Genomic DNA, 27,564 nt, shown 5'->3' with positions numbered 1-27,564 from the left:
CGATTTTCTCCATCAATATAACTACTCCCGAGAATGAAATAAACACTGTGCACGCTTACAGTCTTCAACATAAATCCTCATAAAAAAATAATCACGTATGCCTTATTATGAGTAACATTATATTATTATTATTAGTAGTAGTGATGTGCAAAATATCTAATGCCCTACTGATGCAAAATTTGAAACTAGTATTTTATCATTTGATTTTTTTTTTTTATTAATCATTTATTATACAATATAAAAAATATAATATAATAATTAATAAACAATTTGATTTATTTAACTTCTGTAAGCAAAGCTTGTGTTGAAGGGTTATTGGTTAAACTATACAAATTATTTTATCACTTATATCACTATTTTATTCATTATATAATTGTCACGCAGTAATGCCAGTAATGGTTTATTCACTGTTAGCTCTTACGGTATATTAGACTGGTTTATTCAAGACTATTTTTGAGTGATTAGCACCACTCATATAGTTCATCGAAAATATTCTTGTTCGGTTTGCTGTGAAAATTCACATCCACATGACCATACGTCATGTTTAAGCGAAACTAGTTTTATTTGGTCTATTTGTTTATAATAGCATTTATTTCGATTTAACAGTAATCTGTTTTGCATACTACAAATTATGCATTAATTTATACCGTCTTTAACAAAACGTTTATCTTTATGTTTAATATCTTAATATGCTTTAAATGTACATAGGTTGAGTTTTGCCGAATTAAATACCCTCCTCCCAGACATCATTGTTATTTTGACGCCTCGTGACAAAGTTATCAACGTTTTAATTAATATTTTGGAAACCTTCAAAATTAAAACAGAAACAAGGTGCTTGTAAAAATGAACGTTTATTTTTCAAGTTTTTTCAAGGAAAATTGTCATTATTTTAAATAATTTAATAAAAATGCTTAGAAAATTTGAAATGTTTAAAAACAATTTAATTGTGTTATTTATTTCTCTAATCTGGCTATGAGATATGTGTACAGTGTACTGTGCATCTAAATCTAAAATATCTATGAACAAATTAATAGAATTGTCTTAATTCTTCCTTACTACCTCAGTAAATTATGAAATCGAATAAATTTCGTAAATATCCATGTTATAGGCATGCACAGACTTCAATTTCCGGTCGAGCTTGAAACAATTATTAATGTCCCAATACGTGAATAGTGTCCTTATTTTTATTTTTTTAACATATTAATGTACATTCTAATTGTAAATTAAAAACTGTGTAAATAGAATCAAGTTATATGTGCATACAACATTAATGTGCTAATTTTTAGACATATATTTTAAAAATAAAATTATATAAATACAATTAGGTATGCATAAAAAGAAGAAAACACAATACCCAAAATTTAAGATAACTTGGCTTAATGAACAAAAAGTTGTATATAGTATTATGTACTAATTTTAATTAAAGAATTATAAATTAATTCTCTTATTTCCTATACTTTTGAATTCGTCAATGATCACGTCAATACTAATACTAAATGTTAATTTTGGTTCAGCAAACATTGATAATAAACTTGATGTATAGTACTCATTAAGTTATTTTTTACTATTGGGAATTTAGAAAATACCCGTTCGCAGGAACAACTTGTATCTGGTATTACACTGAATAATTTCAGTGCAGTGAAAACCATTAAATGATCTTATGTAATTATTTGCTTTCATATAATCTAGCCACGGATGTATTGATTCATTATTAGTATTAGTATTTGGTTGAAATGTTATAATGCCCTTAAAAAGATTTCGGTCGAGACGGGGCTCAATTGACTCGCCCCATGCTCACGTCTGTGGCCCATGTACTCTTGACGCTGCATCTTGTTTATACGACGGATGTACTGAATACGCTACACAAACGGTGCTAATAGTGCCTGTATTAAATTTCATATTATAATGTCACATTATTATTTATTTTATTGGTTTATGTTATTAATATGTACACGTAAATTACTAAAACAAACAAACATAATACGTTTCCCTGTAACAGCTGCAACAAACATTTAAAAAAAAAAGTAAAAACTTGTATAGAAATGACCTCATCCGGTTCTCCCATACCAGAATGACTTCATGTTTCACATATAGCGCACACTATCATTGCCTGCCGGCCAGTCTTGTCCCATCGTATTCATAGTGTATAATATTATATTAATAGGTATTATTTATTTTAGGTTGGGTTATTGGTAAATTAGATATTTTATAATACAAGATTTCTTTGTTATAATTATAATAGTTGTATTATTATAATAATGTGTTGCACACAGTGGGTCAGTTGTAGTGTGTTATCATCACTAAGCTACAGTACGATCTCAAAAACAATAAATATTTATATAATACGTTTAATAACGTTGTATTATTTTTATGTAGGTACTTACTGTACTTGAACAAAAGTTGATAACGATTATTGAGTTTCGAATCGTTAAGTTAAGTTACTGCAATATTGAAACATCATCAACAGCCTACATCCATAAAATTATAAACTAATAAATAACAACTATACTACAATACATACTTATATTTATTTACAAATAGATACAACATTTCTTTTTTATTTAGTGGTGAGAAGCAGGTATATTTAAAACCATATTGAAGAATTCAATCGGTTGGAGTAAAACATAATTACTTTTAATAAATAGTTTAAAAAAAAACAATAACAACAAATAATTACGAGTATATAGGACAAAACTGAAATTCAAATATTTTACAATATCATAATGTTATCCAGTGTCGGTCTGGCCCACTCAGCTACTTGTAATTGCCCGAGACCCAAGAATATTTTACATAGAAGGCCTATAGCCAAATGAAAAAATGTGTATTTAAACCACTTATGAATTGTGACTCGGGTTCCAATCTAATCAGTTTGTAAACATTGAATATTGTAATGATTAAAGTCTAGTTAATTCAACAAACTATAACAACATGACATTCAAATAGGTACGTTCTTGTATTTCGCCGTGCTCAAAAGCAAGATGTAGAATAAAACTTGGTGACCATCAAGTCTATAATGGGCAGCCCTCCTTAAACCATAACGTTCAATTATTAAATATTGATGCTACGAATTTTTTTTGTATTTTCAATTTATTTTTATGTAATAATAAGTTCTGTGCCCCCTCCTCCCCAACTTGGACATACCTATGATGGGCTCCACGCATGATAGTGGTATTTACTTATATCACTGTACACAAGTTAAATACTATGATGAAATTATTAATATGTTTAAATTTATGAAGAATGAATTATAAAATCAAATCTATTTTAATAATAATTTATAGTTTCTTTAATTACTGTTTTTTATTATACTTAACTATCTCTTTTAATTTTTTATAACATATGGAATATTTTTTTTTCTATTTTATGTGTATAATATAGTAAATGAAGTAAATATGTAAAACATTATTGATTATAATAAAAAAAGGTTTTAAAGTAAATACCTACCTAATAATTTTTTTTTTTAATAAAAATTCAATTATTTTATTACAATGTATTAAAACGCAGTTAAATTTTTTTAAAGTTTATACGAGACGTTGGAGTCCATTGAAAATCACTGGGTCAGGGACCTAATCATTAGTTAAATCGAATTTTATGTTATCACTTGTTATTATTTTACCGGTTATTTCAAATGGTACTTAGAGTATTTTTTGATAATATTGTCATCATAATATATTGAGCAATGGACTGAATGGACCAACACGCCGAGCTCATGACTTATTCAATTTATTATTTAATAATTTATTTTTATACCTATAGGTAAATAAATAGTTACATAAATTTAAAAAATATAAGTAAAAATAATAAAAATTATATTTATATTTATCTACTACAGGTTGATAGCAACGAATGATATAATACAATTATACAAAGAAATATTAAACAATAGTATATTATTTATCGGCCGAATATGCGCGATTTACAAGTTTACAACACATTTCAATCTACATATTTTTACTTAGATTCTAGACATTTATAATAAATTAAGAATGTATAAAACTAAAATAGTAGACTGATAAATTAGGTACCTATAGAATAGATTGATATGATGCGGTCACATTATGAATTGAAAGGAAAAGATAGATATACATAAAATTCAGAATGAATGATGAACACGAGAAAAGCTGGTGTTAATCAAGGAGATGTGGGGAGATAGAACCCTGTAGAAGAGTAAGAAAAGTGTAGCTGATTCCTATAGCTGGGAGAGAACTAGAGTAAGGTGAAGAATGTTAAAAAATGTTTATTATAGCAATGCATATAATAATATCTATTATTATAAGCATTACTATTACATTACTCCTTCTCTAAATGATAAGTTACCTAAAAATAAGCGTCAGTGATAATTTAGATAATTATATAATATTTAATATAAAATAAATAATATAAATATTTATGTGGCATACATTCAAATGAATACACCTTCTCACCCAGATCTTCGTTCTGGATCCGTCCCTGGTTTCGCTACTTGGTTGTGTTAAAAATCTGTAACCATACGTCTATATAGACCATGCCATAAAAGGTCACCTGAAACTAAGCCAAACTAACAGTAACAGTTTTTTTTATTTTTGGAGCCCTTAGATAGTAATTTATACACTGTCACTTGTTCTGTTAAGGAAACACAAGTATACACAACGCATATAGTCACGTTACTAATATAGTCATAAACACACTCACACACAATTACTATAAATATATATTATAGATTTAATAGTTTCTACACAAACACGGTGGAAAAACAACTATTATTGATAAATAGTTTTAATTTTATACTAATCTTGGGCATGAACATGCGATCATTGGTTTTTATATACATGCACACCTAACCTACCTACTTCATATTGCTATAATTGCTCATTACACAAGTTCTATAAAAATATATTATTACTCATTTACTCCTTCGTAAAGCGAACCATGATAATATTGTTGTACAATATACGGTCATAATATATATATTAATATTCCCTATATTTATGCATCAAAATTTACTGACTAATAATCATTTTCAGGACACTTAAAACTGCGGTGACAAAACAATAATATATAAGTGCCTAATGCCCATAAAATCTACAATATTCATAAACCACTAGGATCACGTATGTCGAACCGAATCGGGTAAGTAAATGTTTTATAACAAACAATATTATGCAATACCTACACAGTATTATATTTTTTTTAACGATAACCAAATGCATCTGAGTTGGCGAAGAATTCAGAGTTGTCAAAACGTACTACCGATGGTTGTCTTGGAAACTGGATTATACGTGTATTATTTATTGTAATTTATCCCTTCAAAAAATATATTATACACATTTATTTCAATCATTGACATTAAATTTACAGTCAGTTGATCAAACAGTAAAAAAGTTGAGGTTCAAAAACTGCCACCCAAAAGGATAGATTATAATAGTCGACCAATATTTGCGTATAATACAGGTATACATTATATATAGTAACAATTTTGAGCTTAGGTTCTACTATCCATCTGGCATGACATGATATTAATATATTTAGTAATTACTTGGCGTTATTTTAATGGTCGGACATGGTTGTTCGTACAGTGTAACAATTTAGCGGTCATCGACTAGCGAGCGCGTGTGCATACGTATGCATCATATAATCTTCCCCTCCTCCCAATCTTTATAAAATAAAATAAAAACGGAAATTTTACGATGCACGTTTATTATTGCGTTTCCACGTGCAGCGCGTAAAATGCGGTCGTTTGCGCCGCTCTCTCTATATGCTCTATCAGTGCAGCGTCTCAATTGTTTCTCGCAAATTATACAGGTTTTGTGGTAGGCCCGCAATAAAATACGACAACAGTATACACGCACGTGTAATATCATTTTAACAACAATCATCTAAAATGTTTTACCTACGCAATCAAGAATCGAAGTACGATTTATCGTGCACGGTGCACCTACCTCCTAACCTCCCACACTTCTCGGCCATCTGGAATATAACATATTTAGTGGCGTATTGAACAAGTTTTTGCAAACGAGAATAAAACTAACTTAACCCACCTCAACATTTAAGTCTTAACCTAGAGTATTTATTATTATGAACTATTTTAATTGATTATTATAACCTTCGGAGATGGGAATTCGGAGTAAAATTCGAATTGCAATGGCATTCATGTATATCAGAAAAAAATTAATATATTCAAAGCACTTATCTATTACTTGTAAATGTATTGAACATAAATCTTATTTATACATATGTCGAAGAGCTTTATACAGCAACACAATATTTCACTGTATACTTTTTAACCATATTATGCAGTGACGCAGTGTACTCAGTAAGTGTACAGTTTTTGTCACTAAACTTTTTGGAACGTACAAATCGAAAGCGTGTGTGATTTTCGGACGATGATAAATTTGCACTGTGAGAAACAAATGAGAGATATCTCATCCTGCGTGCAGTGGAGATGGGATGACACATTGACACGGCATACACGTGTGTCGTACCTATTATTATAGTACCTACATACATATCATGTCCCTGTATACATACGTATACGTGCGTGTACGATAACCTAATCGACGCCATGAGATCGTTCCGTCGCAAACAACGCGTCTTAGCGCATACTGCTGTTTTTTTTACGACCGCGTAAAAAAAACACGCGTGCGCGTATATTCTACATATTATTATATATAATGTGTACCAACTCTCGACTTTACCGCCCCTGAGAAAAAAAACAAACAGGTATTCCCACGGCCGCGCGTAGGTATTATATTATATTATAGTATATAATATGTTGTACCTACTGCTCTGTTACATACACGGATAGCTATCGTGTGTATTTATAATATTATACAAATATATTATACACCAATAATACTTAATACGATAATATATATTATTATTATTATTATTATTATTATTGTCATATATTTATTTACGAACAAATCGATTGACGTGTTTGGTACCGAACCGAAATCCAATCTCTCTCTTGTGCGTGTGTGTGTTTATTATGATGTAGTTAATGGTTGGTATGGATAGCGTGATGTTTACTCTTCGCGAATAACAGGAAAACTCCGCGGCGTTCGTAGCAGTAGAGGTTATGGGCTTCGTCGAATATTTTAATAATTTTTGTACGCGTGGGGAAAACGAATTTGGCAAAATCATAATATACATACCAAGTAATTTATTCAAATTTTATGTATAATTTTATGTTTGTGTGTGTTTATTCTACTATTATGTACGCATGCAGTGTATTATAAAACAAATATTTATACACATACTTGTAATTCGTTGAAAACTCAATAGACGCGTTTCCGAGAAGTAGCCTAACGCTCTTCTAAAAGTTTATACTCGATTCATAGGAATTAACAATTGAATTCCCGCCAAAAACATGGTAGCGCGTCGAATTTTGAGAAAAAATATCATTATCGTTAGACACAGCAATCGGATTAACCGAGAAAAACCTTACTTAAAAATAATAACATATCGCCCTGGATATTTTATGAAAATTTTGTTACGAGCACGCCCGCGGTACCAGTACAGTGTATAGTTCACATTTGCTAGAAAAGTGTTTTGGTGGGAAATTTTAAACCTGTACGTATAAAAAAGCTAGTTGACTTTATTTTCAAACAGTGAAGTTAGATGTCCATTGAGAGTATGTCGTCATACTAACAATTATTGTCATATTTTATACTGATACATTTTTTTTCACTCGCATTCCATTCGTCGAGATATCATAAATAGACACTTGTAATCAAGTTTTCCAATAAATACGTAGAAATACTGTCAATTCTTCTTCGTCCATGTATAAATAAACAAAAGATGATACATCAATAATTGCGTTAGTAATATAAAATTTTCGTAAAAGTTCCTTGAAAATTGTGTAGTTTCTGAAAACATGGATGGATACTGGTTTGGAAATTCGGGTTCGACGGCCTTGCCGAAAAACACAGCATCACAATTCACCGCGTACACCGAAATACTAATAATAATTTTGTCAGAGCTAACTATCTATGGACAAGAATGCACTGCGTGTTATCGTGAATTTACAATGATTCAACGGTGAAAACATTACGCCAAAAGTTCGACGTGTCATACTAATAATAACACGTACGACGACCGAGTGTCGTCTACAATACGTATCATCTGTGATCGAAATAGAATGATTCTCAGAAAATATCGTATCCAGAAACGTGTGGCGTAGTTTAATGTTTGGGTTCGATGGACATACCGAACGCGGGAAAATACATAACGGCACAATTTCGGATGGTACGGTTACAACGACGCAGATTTCGTCTGCAAAGTTTGGCGCGCGAATGATTTCAACAGTTATTCCTGGTGGAAGGTAATCCGGTTTGCAGGGTTTTTTCCATTTCCGTTTATACGGCGGTGCGAGTCGTGGGATATCCAATATCCACTTTACTATTTATACCTGTAGTCGGCCGTATTTAGTACGCAATGTTACACACGATAATTTATTACACGATAAAAATATCATAAATTATTATTATGGCTGTGTGCGATATTCTAGTGACGCGCGGCGCCGCCGACGACCGTTTCGTAATAATAATAACAATTCGAAATTTTGAATGACTCCGTGCACGTGGTAAGTATGTATATATTTATAGGGAAGGTGTATACATGGTCATACGCGCTATACACACGCGACGTCGAGTGTAGTATTTAACCGCCACGCCGCCGTCGTCGCGTATACTATGTAATACCGTCCCAGACGGCGCCCCTTCCCCCCGTCGGTGGCGGCACACCTCCACCGTCACCTCCGCTCCTGTCGGCTGCTGCTGCTGCACGTGGCGTAGCCGTACGACCGGGGGAAAGGTTCAGTGAACTCTTGTCTGGCGGCGGCGTTCGTTCCGCTCGGTCGTCCCCTCGTGTCGTCGTCGTCGTCGTCGTCGGGCGCTGCTCGTCAGCCCTCAGCCCGCCGCGCCGAGCCGTGTGTAACGTACGAACGTACGCACGTCGGCTGCGTGTTTGCCGCCAAAACGCGCGCCGCGGTAAGGGTGAAAAGGGCGCGGTCGTACCCGGGTCAGTTTTGTATGATACCGTCGCGCAGACACACCCCGGTGGCGGCGGCGGCGGCGACGACGGCGGCTCGGTCGGTGAAAAATCAATACGCGTGGCAAAACCGTTTGTGCAATAATACATACATATATATATATATCGTACATGTGTATATATATAGGCCTGCATAGTACAACAATAATATACCTACACGATGGGCTGCGAGTTCGGCGGCTAGGGGGGTGTTGATGAGTTGGGGCGGAGGAGCGTAGCCGAGACGCGGTGTGTAACCGTGACCGAGGTATAGATAGTGTCGTGCCGTCTCCTCGCTCGAATATGTATGTATATTGTAATATCGTATAGGTTTCCCGCGCTCGAATATGTATATATTGTAATATTATTATATAGGTTTCCCGTTCGAGTTTTATTATTTCCCCTCCAACTGCGCGGGGCACCACGGTTCACCGGCGATGATTATCCGACGACATAAATCCGTTTACTGGCATCAACAATAATAATAATAAACAAAAATACCATCGTCCGTCTATATATACACGGCGAGACGACTACAATAATATGATTCAGAATTTATATTTTACTCGTCTTAATGATATTACGATACGTGTTGACTTTTTTAACAAGTTTTTTTTCGGATCGAAGGAATTTCGACGATATGTTAGTTTTAACATCTTACATTTTTTATACCTATGCTACAAGTATTATTATTTGCTCTCCTGATATTGTTTTTGTATTAAATAATATATTACAACGCGTGTAACGGCATATTTTGGTACCTATATCCCAACAACCTTATACATAAGCGTAGGTAGTACTTGTATAGAAGGTATTTGTATTGAATACTTAATACAAGTTTAATTTTATATAGGCTGAACTTAGTAGTTGAGTATAGCGCGTGTGTGTATATTTTAATAATAAAATATTATATTATATTAAAATATTATCACTGCCGTATGCGCACCTATTTTGCCACCGTTGTCCATGTGTTTAAAATTATGCCATTATCGGCTTCGAAGAATCCAATTATCCGTCAATTTAATATTTTAATGTATGTGATTAAAGTTGTTTTTACTCGTAAACAACCTTGCATCGCGAACTGTGCGTAAATTGTTTTGATGGCCCCCATAATGAAAAACACAGGATTGGTTACCGGGTTAAAATTAAGTGTACTTATGAATACGAACTGGTTCCTAATAAAAATTATTTATCATTTATCGTCGTAAAACTGAAGGTATAACTAAAATAAAAGGTATCTACTCTACTAACTTATTCGCCGAACATGTGAAAAATGTTCATCTACTCCAGAACGAACTACATACAATTTGTCATAATTGTTAAATTAATGAAAAGAACTGGGACAGCGGGTACAATTCTTCTGTACCGTAGTTGTCATTGTAACATAATATTTGTTAAATTTAAATTTATTAATATTGCATTATTTACGAAAAACGATTCTGAGCAGAGACAGTCAGCCTACAACATGTCTTAATTATATTTTATCAAGTATTTATTAATAGTGCTATTAAAGTTATTTATATTACTATTAGTAATTCAGTAGTTTGATTAAATTTCTAACAAAAACATCACATTTATTATATCATTTATATTAATTATTTTATAAATATATTTTTATACTATTTTATATTATTGTTATTAACTTTTTAGTCAATACCACACTATCTTAAAATAGTATGAATGGGTACATGGTATAAAACTACAAATAGGTAAACCTTAAAATTAATCTACAGATTTTGAAAATGTAGTTTCGTATAGTAAAATTTATGATATACGTAAAAGTCTGAAGTCTACATGAATGATGTTATTAAATTAAGACAAAATAATTAACATCTTTTTATTCATCATTAAAATTTATAATACTATCGTTTAACTTTTAACTTCAAAATTCAAATGCCTATAAAAATAATTGTGATTATATATTTCTTAACTATTGGTTTCAAAATGAATTAAATATGAGAAATTTTCTATTTAGATGTTAAGCCTTAGCTATAAAAATATTAAATACATTTTTAACTACAAAATAATTTGTAAATTTTCATGATTTTGTCATTTTTAAATAATTATGCTCATATATTTTTGATATTTGTTTATTAATATATTAACGGCTTTTCATTATGTTTAAATTATAATTTTATTTATACATAGTTTTCATAAAAAATAAAAATATTATACAAACAAATTGATTTTTAAAAATTAGTTTTGAATTATTTTTAATAAAGTAAAACTATTATTATTATTATTATTATTATCATCATCATTTTATTAATTTTATTTATTTCTTTATTAGTATTATTTAGTATTTATAAATAAATACGTTAACAGATTACTGTTTTTAAGTTATAACAACTTAATTAACGATGCTTAGAAGTATTCTAAAAATTTCTCAAGTCAGGGTAAAATGAGAGGGAAATTGTGGTCTGTTGAATATACAATAATTTTTCAATTTTGGCTGGAAAAGTTAGTACTTAATTGTAATATACTTTTATTATTATACTGAAAGTTCATGGTAATTAATTCGTATGTTACATGTAAAAATCAGGTACAAATTTATATTTTAATAATTCTTTATTATTGTTCGCATGTCCGATTATCGATCCATATTATGTTCCTTATAATGATATAATATTGTGTATACTATTATTATTGTTGTATAATATGTATATTATTTATTATTATTCCTCATTTATATATTATATTTAGCTCGATTGGTCATTAGAGTTACGCGTATTCAGTACACGTACACCGCCCCACACATCTCAGGAATGCACTTATTTAAAACGATTTTACAATAAATAAATAAATTTAATCTTTCAACAAATGATTATAGTTGAGTTGAGTTTTGCCCAATTTTATAGTTAGGTACTTACAATATTATATAATATATCATATTATAATGACGAAAAATGGATGATGTAAGCAGTCTTTGAGATAAACAACAACGACGAAAACCGTCGACTGATAGTCTAGATATCCAAGAACACTTGAATAGATTAGTGGGTAAAAGAGGTGGAGAAGTGATTATTTCATCGAACTTCGTCGAAAATATAGGGTACCGTTTCGTTATTCACGTCGCGGACGCTCGGATCGCGCGTATTCGCACTCGGCGAGCGAACTCTATAAATCTTAAAATAACAACATAAATCATTGTAGTGCGTGACGTACCATATATACTCAACCTTGATTCGCCTGAAATGTATTTTTAAATACTATTTACGATCGAAATTCCAGCTTAGTACGAGTTTGACACGTATATGTGATGCACATCGCCATTATTATTCTGACGAATAAAAAAACAAAAAAAAACAAATATTCTCTCACACATAAAACTATGGTTTTAGCAAATGAAGTTGGGACACTGGCTTTTAAATGCGTTAACACCTTTTGCTACACTGATTTTATCTTTCGACTTTAAAAATTCGACCAAAATAAACTTCCCGTGTTTAAGAATTTTGACTAGCGCGATTAATTTAAAGAATTTTATTTTTCAGTTTTTCTTATTAGCATGTTTAATAAGACTCAAAAGTTTTTATATTGGAAACATATTTTCATGATTTAAATGTTTATTGCATGCTAACGGTCATTACGAAGTTATGTAAATTATTGGAATCTGTATGATTCACAATAATCTTAATAGCTTAACTATTAAAAAATTACTAAAATAGTAAAATCTCTTCTCTAATTGGTCGAATCACACGATACAGCAAAATATGTTCCTAAGTAACTCGACACGACCCTATCTCTGTTATATATAACGCTATGCACAAAAGAAAATTAAAATAATGTAATGTAAATATGTCACTCTATACAGAGTGAGCCGTGATGTTTTCCACGTCATCCCGAAATAAATAATAATGTAATAATATTAGGAATTACAAGGACTATTATTGAGGAAAATTTACACTTATGCTCTCCCTGTATCTAGTTGCTGCATAGCCTGCATGTTGACCAAGGACGCCGTTATATTACCATTACATTTTATGGTTGTGTTTGCGAGCGGCGTTGCTGCAGTGTGTACATTAGGTTTTTAACGAGAAAAACGTTAAAAGTTTTCACGGCTGTGAATTTTTTTCGCTTTTTAGAAATCGTTTTCCGAGAAGTGTTAGCTTTTTTTTTATTTTCAATTAGATTACGTCAGTGCACGTCAGAATAATGTTTTGGAATACCCGTCGTCAAAGTAGTAGCGGTATACCGAGAATCATAAACCATATTTTTGTCTTCAAAATAATACACTGTTTCATGTTTATAGTGGATAATAAAAATACTTTTATCTGAAAAAAAAACATAATATTTACTACAATTTTAGACTTTTCCGTATTTCGAATGACTCATATTCTATTCACACGATTGCACATTAACGAGAACCAGTGTATATTATTCGATATAAATTTAATTTTGTACTGATTACTTTATAAAGGAAAAATATGATTGTTCAAGTTCTTGTATTTCCCATATTATTTTATGTCTAATGCCGAACGGGTTTTAAACTATAGCTCTATTATAATAATAATTACCTATAGCATATTAAATTAATTGAAATATTATAATATACATAAATATTTATTAAAATATTTTTTTAAATAGAGGCTGACACATTGTTTCTGCTCAGAATTATTTTTCGTATGCATTGATTTATCATCAAATTCAAATGTTTATCCATTAAAGTAACCTACTCTATAACAAGAGGTGCCACTTGAAATATAGGTACCTACTATGTAGCTGAGCGACTTCTTAGATTTTTAATTTATTCTGATATTATCGTGATACAAATATTGTATTGCGTAATATAATAAAATACCTATACCAAAATAACTGTGTTTACATTTACTTGCTCGGTTACCCTCTAAATGCACCATAGCTTAATTATATAAGTTATGTATTTTTTGAATTTAATTTAATTAAAATAAATGAATATATCCATGCTCTTACAAGTTTTATAAATTCATTACAGATACGTAATAATATTCATGAATAGTTTTTACATAGAACTTTTAATTGTGATGTGTTTTTAGTTTTCATTCATCGTTTTCACCGTTTTCTGATGAGTAGGTTTTGTGAAAGTCGTGGTTTTAATAGCCGTTTTTTTGATTTGGTTTCAATGTTATAGAATCGTGATCTCTTGATGATTTTAAGGTTGGTGTGAAAATTTTGGAATTAGTTTTTTATCTAGACTTAAAGGAGAGATATTCCAGTATCGTTTTAGATTTGCTTGTTTCTAATGAATATTAGAAATATATTCTAAATTATGAAGCTATAAGACATATTCTCAGGAACTTATTTTGGAGGATTTGGGTTTTATTTATTTTTGTAGGAGAGGCTGATGTCCATAATGAAAAAGCGTATGTGAATGGATGGATAATTAAGGTGTATAGTAAGATTGGTGATTTAATTTGGAGCGTAGATTTGTATCTTACTAAGGGATAGAGGGTGCTCGTTCTTCCATATCATTGTGCAAGTTTTTATTTAAACGAATTTTCTTTATCAGTTTTTTGTCCAGGAACATTTTACTGAATTGTCGGTTTTGTTCCATTCTATAGTTTCGTTGTTCATGAAGATAAACTGTAGAACTTTGTATTATTTTAAAGTTAAGATTTTCATAGCAATTTTCGTTGGAATTAAGTTAAGTTAAGTTTCTTGCTTTTTGTTTTTGTTGTACAAGGTTTTGGATCGGAAATGGAAGAGAGTCAGTTGAATAATATTCGGTTTTGTTTTTATTAATCAGACCTGTAGATATTGCATTTTTATTGTTACTGTTAGATATTTTATGCTAAAGTTTATTTTTTATTGAGTTAAAGGTGGAATTGTGTTGTATGATTGTTTTGACTATCATCTTGTGTAACAGATGACGTATTTTTGTTGAAAGTAAACATTTCTAAATCGTTAGGATAAGTGTTATCTGTAATAATAAGGAACGATTTGGCATCATAAGTGAATTTTTGGTTGATGCATCATAAATTTTTGACATTTTCCGGATGATTTGAATTCGTCGTCAGGTTTGAAAGTTAGATTATGTGTGACTATTTCGATTTTCAATGTCTACGAATATTTAATTTTTTTTTTTCTTGTAATAATTGAAGGTTTTTTACATTTTTCATTGGAATATCCACGTGCAGCGTTTGATTTTGATGAGTTTGGTGTAGAACTTATTATATTAGTGTGTGTAGTTACTAGTTATTAATGGATGGATACGAGCTTATCGTCAGGAGGCGGGAATTTGGTTCGCGATATACGGTATTTATATTGATGGACTTTGTACCTTACTATAATGTAATATATATTATTGAATTGTGACAACTGCATAGCGCGGCGTTATTTCTGCGGTACTAACTGCTATCAAGTATTATTAAAACATGTAGGAAATTATATGAGTCTTATACGGTGCCAAACACGAACTGAATAATATTTATGCATAAAGTTTTGCAACTACTCTAAGTGCAGGTAATACAATGGCGGCCATTACCCATTGGCTAGGTTAAGTGCCTCGATGCAAGTACTGTTTAATAGCCGCATATTTTTATTCGAGGTATCACATTTTACCATATTATACATTTGAACATTTTTTTTTTTTTAATAGGTATAATAGAGAAAAAAAATATTTAATAATATCGTTTTTGATAAATTGCATATTTGAAATATAAACATTTCCTTACTAATCTTATCATGAGCTTATGCATTGTATGAGCATAGAAGTTCGATAAAAACCAATTTGTTTACATATTCATTGCAGAAGAATCCAAATAACACGTGACGGTTAAAACAAAATATTCAAAAAAGTTCTTATATGTAGACATTACAATTATGTACAGTATTGTATTAGTTTAGTTCCTTCGTGATGTGGCCTCTAAGACGTCTCAGCATTGTAGCTCATACAGGGTTTCTATAAAAACTAAAAATTTTAAAAGAAAATACGCCATACTTATCGATGTCAGTATATCACTATGATTTGCTGTTTTATACATAAAATTGTTATACGACATACAACATCTGATTCGGTAGACTTATATTTTTTTTTGTCTATTAAACTGTACCAAATTAGAGATTATAAGTGTTAATATTTTTTTAACGATTTAACATTAAAAAATACTTGATATAAAGAAGCCATTGACAACACTTCCAGGATTTTAGATAAAAAGTATTTTGTGATGAACAGGTTTAGATAATATCAGTGAGGATTTTTGGGCGGTCATTTATAGAATCATATTAACGGTTGTTTGGTTTATAACTGTTTCAATACTATATTCAAAATTATATCTGTACTGGGCGGCGACGAGTTTTCGTTGGCGATGATCAAATGACGTTAACCGCTTATGTCAAAGCTAGCTTCTTTCTGAAGCCACGCCCATGCGCACAAGTCAGCCGCCCAGTTCTATACTCATCTCATTTTGAATGAAGTATGTCGTTTTTTCATTTATTAACTCAGTGTGTAAGGTTTAATTTGTGATACAAGATGGTACATTTAGTTAGCAGTTGGAAGGTTTTGTTTGGAGTAATTTGAATTTTTTACGGGCCAAAGTCATTTTTGAGTGAAACCTGATATGGTAAGGTTTGTTGTTGTTAATACTTGCTTCTCAATTTTAATATTACGATTCTAGGTCGTGTAAGTGTGATTAAAATTTATTAAAAGCTGTGGATTTTTATGAACAAAGAGTATAGCTTTGTTTTCGGCATTTTATTTAGCAACTATCGTTGTATGGAATATGTTAGTTTTTCCATTTGTATAGTACCTTAGGGAATAGCGTATTAGCGTTTATTATAGACACTGTTGATATGCTTATGTGATAACGGACTGAAAATATTTGTTCAGTAAGATAAGATTGAACGATAATAATACGATGCTAGTAAGATGCGAAATTAATTTATTTAATGTAACACTTCCATTACTGGTAAAGACTTATACCTACAGTCGATGTGATGTTTCTTCTTATGTACAATGATTCGTTGGATTATATATGTTACTTGAATAAAAAGAGTAAATTAAACTGAACGAATTTAGGACTCGTATTTGATGATTAGTATGCTTTTCGATCACATTTGAATACAATTTATGAAAAATGCTGTCCTATAAAATGCGTAATGTTTAAATATTATCAATGATGTTGCTAGTGCCACATCCAACAATTCTTTAGTACAATAATAAAATTGTGATACAGACTCCCATGTTTCTTAGTGTGTAGCACTCATATTTATTTTGAATTTTGAAAGAGAGAAAAAAATTATTCTAAACAAACCTTTGGATTAAAAAAATTAAATAAATTAATAACATCTAATGGAAATAAAATTGTTATTGACTTATATTTGGGATGCTCATTTTGAATAAGGAGGCTTATAATTTATAAGTCACATCCTATATGCTCTTTTTTATCTGAAAAGAGTTCCTTTATCTATTTTAAATGTGTAGTAATTTACTGTGTTGTATATATTATTATTATGTTTATTATTATTAGATACTTATGAATAATAGTCGAATATGACTGCAAATATGCAGACGATAAAAGTGTATGGTGTGAAATTTAAATTAGCTTCTGTCCCCGTGGTAGTGGTGGTGTAATGTAAAACGATCGTTAAAAATGAATTAATTTTCAAAAAATGTTCATAACGGAGAAACTCCAAGTGCATCATGACAATAGTTCCAATTAGCAATTCTTAGGAATTGCCCGTTAAATTCTGTTGACCAGTAACCTCAGAGTCTTAACAATGTTTTAACTCGTAATATTTATGTTTTTCCAGAGTTGCTTTCGCGGTTACATATATAGTTATTACAATGACCATTTCGATATCATATGTTCTATAATCTATATGTTTATTACATTTTAAAATACCATATAATCGGCGGAGTATTAAAATATTATCGATAACTGAAAATTACTTGCGACCTTTTATGAGTTGCGGGGTAAGTGGTGATAATAACGAGTGCGGATGGACTGATGGTCACCGAAAACATAAAACAATATACAAACAACTAATGTCTAGTCATTATTTTCGTTCTGGTTCGACGTAATATAATTTTAAACTACAACGATTTGTCTGGGGCCAATTGATTTCGGTATCGTGTCAAAATTATCTTAAACAATAAATTGGGTAACATAGAATAATGTAATTATAATATAATAAATGTATTAACTTATAGGTGTATAATCACTACACATTTTACAATACAATATTATTATGCATTATTATTACTCAGATAGTCAGATAGTCAGGTGTTATTTCATTTCCTCGTTTGTATAATACGTATGCTATTAATATGATGTCGTCATTTTAAGTTTAATATTATATCATGTAAATATATATATATATATATACATATACACATAATGTAAGTATATAATAGGTACTTTAATGGTGCTTTCAAATTAATATATATATATATATATATATTAATATGTGTAATATTTAAATATTATATTGTGTACGGTGTCGTTAAAAAAACGTTCCAGACGTTCGAGTTGCACAGAATTAATATAAATTATTATACGCACGTCGTACGCGTACCTAAATACTTGTACGAAAATTACTCCAATTTGCCCTCCCCTCTTCGTCAGTCCCTCCCACCCCGCGACCGCCCACAAGACGTCTAGAGCGAGTTAGCAAGCGGGCGGGCGGGGCCCACACAATATAATTGGTGGCGTATATATGCCGTATATAAATGTTTTATATGGCGTATTGTGCGATGATAATTTTTTTTATCGTCGCGGTCGGTTCATTGAGTAATCGTGAAGTATATCAATGACGAGTACATTTTTAAGTGTGCCACGGCGTGTTTTCCTCGTGTTTAGCATTCCAGTAGTCCTGGTCGTTGAGCCGCACGCGTGTGTGTATGTACGCTATATTATATGAATTCTATAAATTTTATTATACATTGTGTAGTTAGTAGTAAGTGTTGCGAGAAATGAGTTTTATCGATAAAACAGAATTGTTGAAGTATATATTATAGTACAACACATTAAAATATATGCATAAAATATGTACATTATACATTATATTATTATTGTTATTATATTATGATGATAGACTTTAGTCAATAAACACTCAAAACAGATATCAACACAATTAATTTATGATTGTATAACGACGAACATTCGTACGTTAGATACGATGTCACGTGACCCCATGTTAGTTTAAAAGACTTTACAGTAATACAACAATAAAAATATTGGAAAACATGTTGATTTATTTTTCGAAATCCAAAAAATTAAAAAAACAAATAAATAAATTATTATACCATGGCAGTTAATGCATGTTGGCCATGACAAAACATGAAACGTGTTTTTAATATTATATTGGCGTTGTTGTATATAAGAACTGTGAAATTCGTAACAAAAACGTACACTAATATTGCTAATTAAAACGTTTGGTATTGGTAATTATTCAAATTATTGTAAGTATAATAATAGTTAATGAACTAATCAAAGTATGCACTATACTAATGTTAATTATATTATATAGTATATAACAGGAATGGCCAAACTGTGGCTCCCATCATAGACTCATACTGCTCACATCTTATCATAAGATACAAATATTATTATTACAAAAAAAAATTATTTTCAAAGAATTTATTTTTATTTTTAAATTATTAATTAATATCCTACATTCTTTCGCATTTTATACATTTTATTACAGTTGATATCTAATTATTTTATTTATGATAATCATATACATACATTAATATGAACTTTTTTTTCTTATTTAGGCTCTTCCATATTTATTAATAAATTGGGCGGCTCGCAAGTCTCTTATTGCTGTTCACCCTTAGTATATAATATAAGATGTTTTTATACGTATAGTCTACAGGAAAAATATCTGATAGAAATTTCGGCAGGAAATTATATTTGTTCTTTTATAAATACATAATAGATAATTAATAAATAATAATATTCCATGATTTACTTAGTATGCTATTACTAACAATATTTGATAAGTTATATTTATTTTATGGATAGAATGTATACCATTCACTTCATTAATATTTCGTATAATTTTAATCAGGTATAATAATTTTTAATCGTCAATATACTTTTATTTTGAAGAAAAAGTCTTAAACATTTTTTATTTAAATGATCACGGTTTATTTTTATTTTTTTGTTTCTGTGAAGAGGTACCTTCTTAAATACGCTACTGCACATCAGAAAATCCTATAGTGTAGGTACTATGTAGTATATTATTATAATAAAATGTTGCAAATTTATTGCAAGTGAATCTATATATTTTCTTTAGACTTTTTATAGATTGTTGCTAAAAAGTGAAAACTTCATCATAATCGTAACATCACAAAAATAATCTTAGGGACTTTACTCTGTGGTAAAACGACAGGGTACTGACGTGAGAAATGCGTGTATTAAAACTTTCAAGTTTCGACCGCTCGCAATTGTCGCTAAACTATAGTGTTTGGGGTCGTTGACACTACTACTTCTGTTGCTACTGTGGTGTGACATTCTTAACACGACTAGTTAAAAAGAATACAAAACTCAAACTTCAGGTCGGTAGTCTTTTTATTTGTCTATTCTAGAAATAGAACAATTTTCGACCATATGCGTCGCAACGTTATATAATATTATTATACGGCTTTTCGTCTTCCTCCCATCACTGCATACCAGCATGCTGCACCATTACGACGCTATTGTTGTTCAGCTTTTAGAAAGTCATCGACCGTTGTATACGCTCTTATTAATTGATATATATTTGTATTATACGATATATCATAAATGTGTGTGTACATATTTCGTTTCCTCTGCAGGAGATAAAATAATATCAATATTGAATGTAGTTATTACTTATAATTTATAATTTAATGTTAGCTGCTTCGAATTCACAGAACACATTTTTGAAAAAAATGTAATGTACCAAAAAAAGACATTGTGTATTATGTATTAAGAAGACGCTACACCGTCCATAAATTGTTTGTGAAAACAGTTTTACACCGGAAGGAACTGCTCGAACTAATTTGCTAATTTTATTTTCACCATTAAAAGAATCGTACTTGTACAGTGCAATGCCATTTTTATTTTTTTTGATATCATCAATATGAAAAAAGTTTTTGTTGTTTTAAAATATGTTGTTTATATTCTTTTTTAAATTTAAGTAAGAATAGCTTTTAATATATTTGTTTAGTTGAAAATATAAAAACGACAATGCACAGTATAAATTCTCTTCTTGTTATGGTAGAAATTTGGTTTTTAACTATTTCTGTACCCTTCTTAGTTCTTTCCAACACGAAACCATTTTATGATAAATATCTTAATAATTGTACATAATACGTCTGCCAGTCATCTATGTTTGTCGAACGTCTCAGTGTTCTCCCGCAACTATTTTGTAAACTTGGTTTGAGAAATTAGTGGTGGTTTAAAATAATATAGTATTTTATATATTACACATGTTTAGGCATATTTCATATATATTTGCACCCCAAAACGTCAGGTTTTTCCATTAGATTTGTTCACACGATCAATTATTGTATAACTGTACTACTTTGGTATAATATTAGCTATTTTATAATTTTTTTTCAAATATCCAGTTTATTAACATTACACAGATTTTCGGATTTTGGAAGGTAGGTAACCGTATATTATATACATAAATACATTTTTTTATTGATAAAATGTTTTATCACTTATTAACAATTTAATAATATAATTAAATGTTATTAGTTATTACTTATAAAAATATATGAAAAAAATAATACAAATGGGCTCTTGAAAGAAAATTATTTATTTGTAGTTTTTTAAAAACACGTTCATTTTTATTGCCGCATGATGACATACAACTATAATTGTATGAACACAGTTTCGTCGATGAATATACATGCATAGATAATCTCTATTTTACAATGTATAAACGAGTATAATTAACGCATAATATTAAATACGCGATTGACAATTTGATTTTTGTCGGTCAGGCTAATAAAATAACCCATAAAACGCTTGCCCATTTATCAAAAATCGTTTCTGTATATGATAATATTTTAGATGAAAGTAATATTATGTGAAATTATTTATCAAGTAGGTATAGGTTATTATAGACAGCTGTTTAAATAAGCAGCGTGGATGTGTTCACGTGCGGTAAGAACTATTCGTTAAGTAAAACGATATAATATCATTAGATATTAATATATTAACATGGCTTTTGTATGAATGCGTAAATATTTATCATCGACTCGTGCCAATGAACTCATAAAATATTATGTATAAATAATATATGTACCTATGTCGACTCCGATTGTTTCAAATGTTTGTGTATCGGTGTATGAGTAAAAGAAAAAATAATTTGTCTATACTTCGGTGTATAGGTTTGGTCATCGCGGTATTTATAGCGGTTGTGTTTCTTTGCGAATTATTTACGGTTTAAATTGATTTCCATACGAAGATCTTCGTACCTATTGTAAAACTGCAACCGGTTATTTGTGGTATTAAACCAATAATCATTACTCGGTGGACTTAAAAAAACTAAAAACAAAATTTATAATAATTAATAATTATTATATAATTACTCATTGGCGTGGTGTGTTATGCATAATATATTAATTATTATAGATTATATACACACGGTGACGACAACAATAACCCGGTGTCCCCGGTCTGGGAAATCCCCCACGTGACCAGCTTAGATGGTACGAGAAATTACCGCCGCCGAGTCGACGACCATTTATCATTAGATCCGCGTGAACAGGGTGCGCGCCCTCTTTTCACTCTTTCCCTCGGCGGCCCGTCGTATATAATAATATTATATATACACACATACACGTACAGAACACGTTATATATTTTATTCGTGTGTAGAGAAACGCTATATTATAACCCCTCTGAACGAGAGTGCAACGACCCTAAGAAGGTTCCGCCACCCCTCTCCGACTATATATATACATGCGATGCGTACCGTATTACAAATCCGTCGGGCCGCTGCCGCCGGGTGTGCCCTTTCGGGACGACGACGACGACTACGGCGATAGAATGCTGCGCGCGCGTTTTCATTCACTCGCCACCGTCGCACATTCTTGTCCGTTCGCGCCGCTGTTTGCACAGAGAAACAAGACGACGACGAGAGAGATACAGTTATAACGAGAGAGAGGGAGGGAGAGAGAGTGTGGCGGTATTATTTCGCATTCCTCGGTGTTATAAGAGCGGAAATTCTTCATAGAAAGTCGGACACCGCCGCCGCCGTATATGCGAAACAATGGACGAGAGTCTGCGGTCGCGACGTTTTTACATCACGAATGTGTGCGAGGCGGACCGTCTGGGCCGGTGTGCCGTGCGTGCAGGACGCAGACATATAGCGTATATACAATACACATAAATACACAAACACACACACATACACACACCCCGCGACAGTGGCATGGTCTTAATAATACCTATATAATGCGTTTTTTGTTTTTAAAAAAAATATATATATGTATGCGTGTTGTGTGTGTACAGTAATAATAATATATAGTACGTCGTGTACGCGCGTTATGTGATGTGTACAGGCGCCGCCGCCGCCGAGGTCAACAGCCTATAGCTCTGTGAGTCACACCACCGCGTCGCACAAGCACGCCGCCTCGTTTCCAGTGACTCACACACGTGGTGCGGGAGCCTCGTGCTGGAAAACCGCCCCGGATGGCAAAATTTTTAAAACAAAATCGCCGGATATCCGTCGCATCGACTATACTCGATAATACGCGTCATACCAATTTTTCTCAGTACAATATTATACAGAATATCATATAGGGCGGGTGGTGGGGGGGGGGGGGCTGCAGAACGGTACGATTTAAGATTTCGGCGGCACGCCACGTTTAGGCGAATATTAATTAAAACGATGATTGGACGGCTTCGGTAGTCGGGAGGTGGCTTTAATTTTCTATCCTGTCGCGGTTGGGTGGACGGGTGAACGGTCGAGGGTTAGAACGACTGCCAATTATTGCGTTTACGTATTACAGCATAGGTATAACACATCGTAATATCGTATTGTTATTGTATCTGTACTGTACGGCATCCGCATGTTTCGTTTGAAATTAACTGTTTGACGAGGAAACCTTAGGAGATCACCGCGCCGCTGTTATACACGATTGGCGTGTGATATTGTCGTGTATACACCCCATGCGGCGGCGGTCGACCGTTTGGTTTTGGAAACCATGTGTATGCCACGGCATCATATTATTATTTTCGTGGAGACTTGTATTCGCGGAAAGTCCCACCGGGTGGTGGCTGCAAAATCACCAAAACGTTTGTGTCAAAAATCAACAAGTCACGGAGGTGGTGGTAGCAGTGGTGGCGGCGGTGGTGGCGGCGGCGTCGGCAACGACGACCTTCGGCAGCGCGTGTGTTCGTGAATCATATTGTTATAACTCTCTGACGAATATAATAACAATAATATTTCTCCATGCTGTTTAAAAACTAGTCCGAATACACACGACAATTAGTAGAAGTGGCCAATGTGTTTTTGTTTACGACGAATCTCGTTTTGCAAACGACACTGCTTACAAACTATGTATTATACAATTTAATAACAGTATCCTCTCAACAGTCCAAACGGTTAAACACCGCCTACAATGATTTTGATTTCTAAATTTATGGCGGTTAGCGGAAACACGTGTTTGATAATAATACATTATTTAATTGTTAACAGCCTTACACTGCATACATTATCACAATAAAATAATAATAATAGTTATACAAGTATAATATAAGTGATTGGTATACCTATAGTATATATTGTGTTATATTTCCATGTATCACTGTTCTTTAAAAAAAAACCTTTTGGTTAGACGTTTGTATTCTTCGACCACCAGTACTTTCACAATATTGTAATATTTTACGACCTTCTTGAATCTTAAAGGTATAGTTCAATGTAGTTACTGACGTTCGTTCATTTCAAATACCATTCAATTCATTTCAATTAGACATATTATTTAAAGAATCGGGTTTATAATCGTGTTATCTGTAATGTTATAACCTATTGGTTTGTATCATAATTGATATATTTACTATAGGCACGTCTTAAATTCCTAATTATTATTGTCTATTGATAAGTAAACCTTATCAATGGTTATAACTTATAACTAATAGCTAAAATGTTCGTTATGTTATTATTATTGTATCGCGATACGTTTGATACGGGTATCACATTTCCGTTTTCCGGTATTACTATAGTCAAAAATTGTTTGGAACGATATCCGGTGAGTTTTGGATAACGTTATAACTTAATAAGGCACGCGAAGGTACGACGAGAAGGCAGAATGTATATAGATAAATAAAACGTGTGCTGAAAATGAAGAATTGCGTCTGACATTCATAAATTTCACTCGGCAGCTTATCGATGTGGTGGGAAAGAAGCGGTGCACGCATGGAATTGTCTTTTAAAACTATACTATGTACGATTCTCGTGGAATTTTTCATTCATATATCGTGTTGGTTAATCCCGCCCTCGATTTCTGTGAAACTTTAGAAGAAAAATAATTTTTTTCACCTCTCGCGTTATAACGTATTATAATATCGAACGACCTAGTGTGCTTCGGGAACGGTGACGACTTCCGATTCGTTTCCGTTTACCCGTAAGCGAGATGGACGACGCAGGAATAAAAAAGGAAAATTACGTGAAACCAAGAAATACGGAGAAGTGAAAAATCGTAAAAAAAGAAAAGAAACAAAACAGCAATTAATAGAAACTGTACGGATAGATCGGAATGCGTGTCGTACAAAAGAGAATAACCGTTTTGGCGGGTACTTTGAACGGAGGATCCACACGGTCGGCGATGGTGGCAAACGCGCCCCGCGCGTCGGCGCGTGTGTACATATGTATAATGCGGCCAGGTCCGTACGCGCCGCCGCGGCGGTGGGGGACTTTTGCCCCTCCCCCACCACCTCCCCCCTAAATAGCCTTCGACTATGCCGCCGTCGAGAGTGCGTTGAGCTCGATCGGAGGCGACCACCGGCAGACGGCAGTCTACACCAGTTAGTATTCGAACACCACCGTTCGCGCTAGTTTGAATTTAGTGAAGTTCCGTGTCTAGACAAATTTATCATTTTATTAATCTTCGCAACTATAATAATAATAATAATTATATTATAATATTATTATTATAAATTCCAGTTCGCACACACAGGTCTTGCGAATATCAACCCCGTGTTTATATAACTGATCGGTTATTTATTTTGTAATTTTCACATATCCTCAGTTTATTTTTTTTATTTTTATTGAAATTCGTGTATTATACACTGATAGCAATAAGGGATAAAAAAAATAAAAAAAACTACCGCCTTAACTTACACCGTGTAAAAATCAAGTCATCATTGTGAGAATTACGTCGTCACGCCATGGTGAGACGCCGTCGTCGCTGAGTCCGTTTTGCCGCTCTCCACCCACGTCGTGTACCGCGTAATGGATACCAAGACTTCCACCTATCATCTAACCCATCACCATCATCATTTACACCAGCAGACGAAGAAACAGACTTCAGCTACAGCAGTCATCGTCCGGTCTCGTCCAGTGCAGTTTGCACAAACATTGGCCAGGGTATTTCGTATCGGGCGCAAAGAGAAGATATCGAAAAAAGCCGCCAATAAGGTATGTGGGCAAGATGACAAATTATATTTAAAAAAATTTCCACCCAAAATCGTTTTTCGCTACTCCCCGGGCGCGCACGTGTGCCCACTTACAGCGTGGTTAAATTTTCTCACGCCCCGCATGAATTTCCATGTTTTCCTCCCTGGTTTGCCGCCCTCTGAAATCCGATGGTCAGATCGCGCGGTACCCTTGACGACAGCCCGTCAAAGCGCTTGCGTGCAACGCCCGCGCTTTCGCCTACACTCCGTCATCGAACGTAACCCTTTGCGCTTATCATTACGTCACACCATGGCTTGTGACGTATATAAACATTACCGGATGCTGTCTAGCCGGTCTGTTCACCCCCAGGATCGCAGGAATGTGTCCGAGTCGTCCCGATATCGATTGTTTATTTATTCTTTCCGTATTCTTTTCGATCAAATTCGTGAGTCTGAGAGGAAAAAAAATTCAATAAAACCTTTGTCGATTCGTTTGTTCCGGAGGGATGTGGCTTGACCTACTGGCCCTCTTACGAGTTCCCCGCGTCCGCGTGTCTTCCATCCCATCGGTCTTGCGGGTGGGTAGTTTATCGATTGTGAAAAATTCGCGTCCGTGTCGTACGCTTAAACTTATGCCTCGTGTATGACTGGATACCGAAAACCCATGCTCCGACGGGACCCGTAACCGCAAGCGTCTCGTGCAACAACGTGCGAGGAATGCGCGTTGTGTAATATTCTAATAATAATAATAATAATAGTAAATAACGATCGGCGCGCGTGCATGCGTGTGTACCGCCACCGCTAAAACCGTGGACAATGACCCACATACCGAAGGAACGAGAAACGCGACCACCGCTATTTTTTTTTCACTTTGCCGACATAACATAATATTATACTTTATTGTATCTACGTCTGTCTCGGTGTTTTTCTTCGCCCTCCGATTTACATACCTTCGTTACGTTTATTATTGCGAACAGTCGAAGGGTGTCTACGCTTTTTTTCCCTAAAATTATTTTTTATTTTTCCTCTCCATATCATGA

General features: G+C 32.6%; 1 protein-coding gene across 2 annotated transcripts in view; it reads left to right on the top strand.

The window, feature by feature from the left end:
* LOC112593733 (3-phosphoinositide-dependent protein kinase 1) overlaps positions 1 to 27,564 on the top strand; it is a 178,265-nt gene that overhangs the window by 139,850 nt on the left and 10,851 nt on the right. Inside the window, exon 4 of one of the 2 annotated variants that reach the window (XM_025338250.1) lies at positions 5,004 to 5,109. Coding sequence is in view for 1 of the 2 variants with exons in the window: in XM_025338249.1 (XP_025194034.1) it covers positions 26,361 to 26,546 (186 nt within the window). In the remaining variant the exon portion in view is untranslated. Of the gene's footprint in view, positions 1 to 5,003; positions 5,110 to 25,923; positions 26,547 to 27,564 lie in introns of those variants that run through there. The other variant, XM_025338249.1, reaches the window with a different exon arrangement.

Source organism: Melanaphis sacchari, unplaced genomic scaffold (assembly GCF_002803265.2).
Source record: "Melanaphis sacchari strain LSU unplaced genomic scaffold, SCAv2.0 Contig20_pilon_pilon, whole genome shotgun sequence".
NCBI classification, from domain to species: domain Eukaryota; kingdom Metazoa; phylum Arthropoda; class Insecta; order Hemiptera; family Aphididae; genus Melanaphis; species Melanaphis sacchari.
The sequence above is the reverse complement of the archived record's forward strand: the minus strand, read 5'-3'. Positions and strand labels throughout refer to the sequence as shown.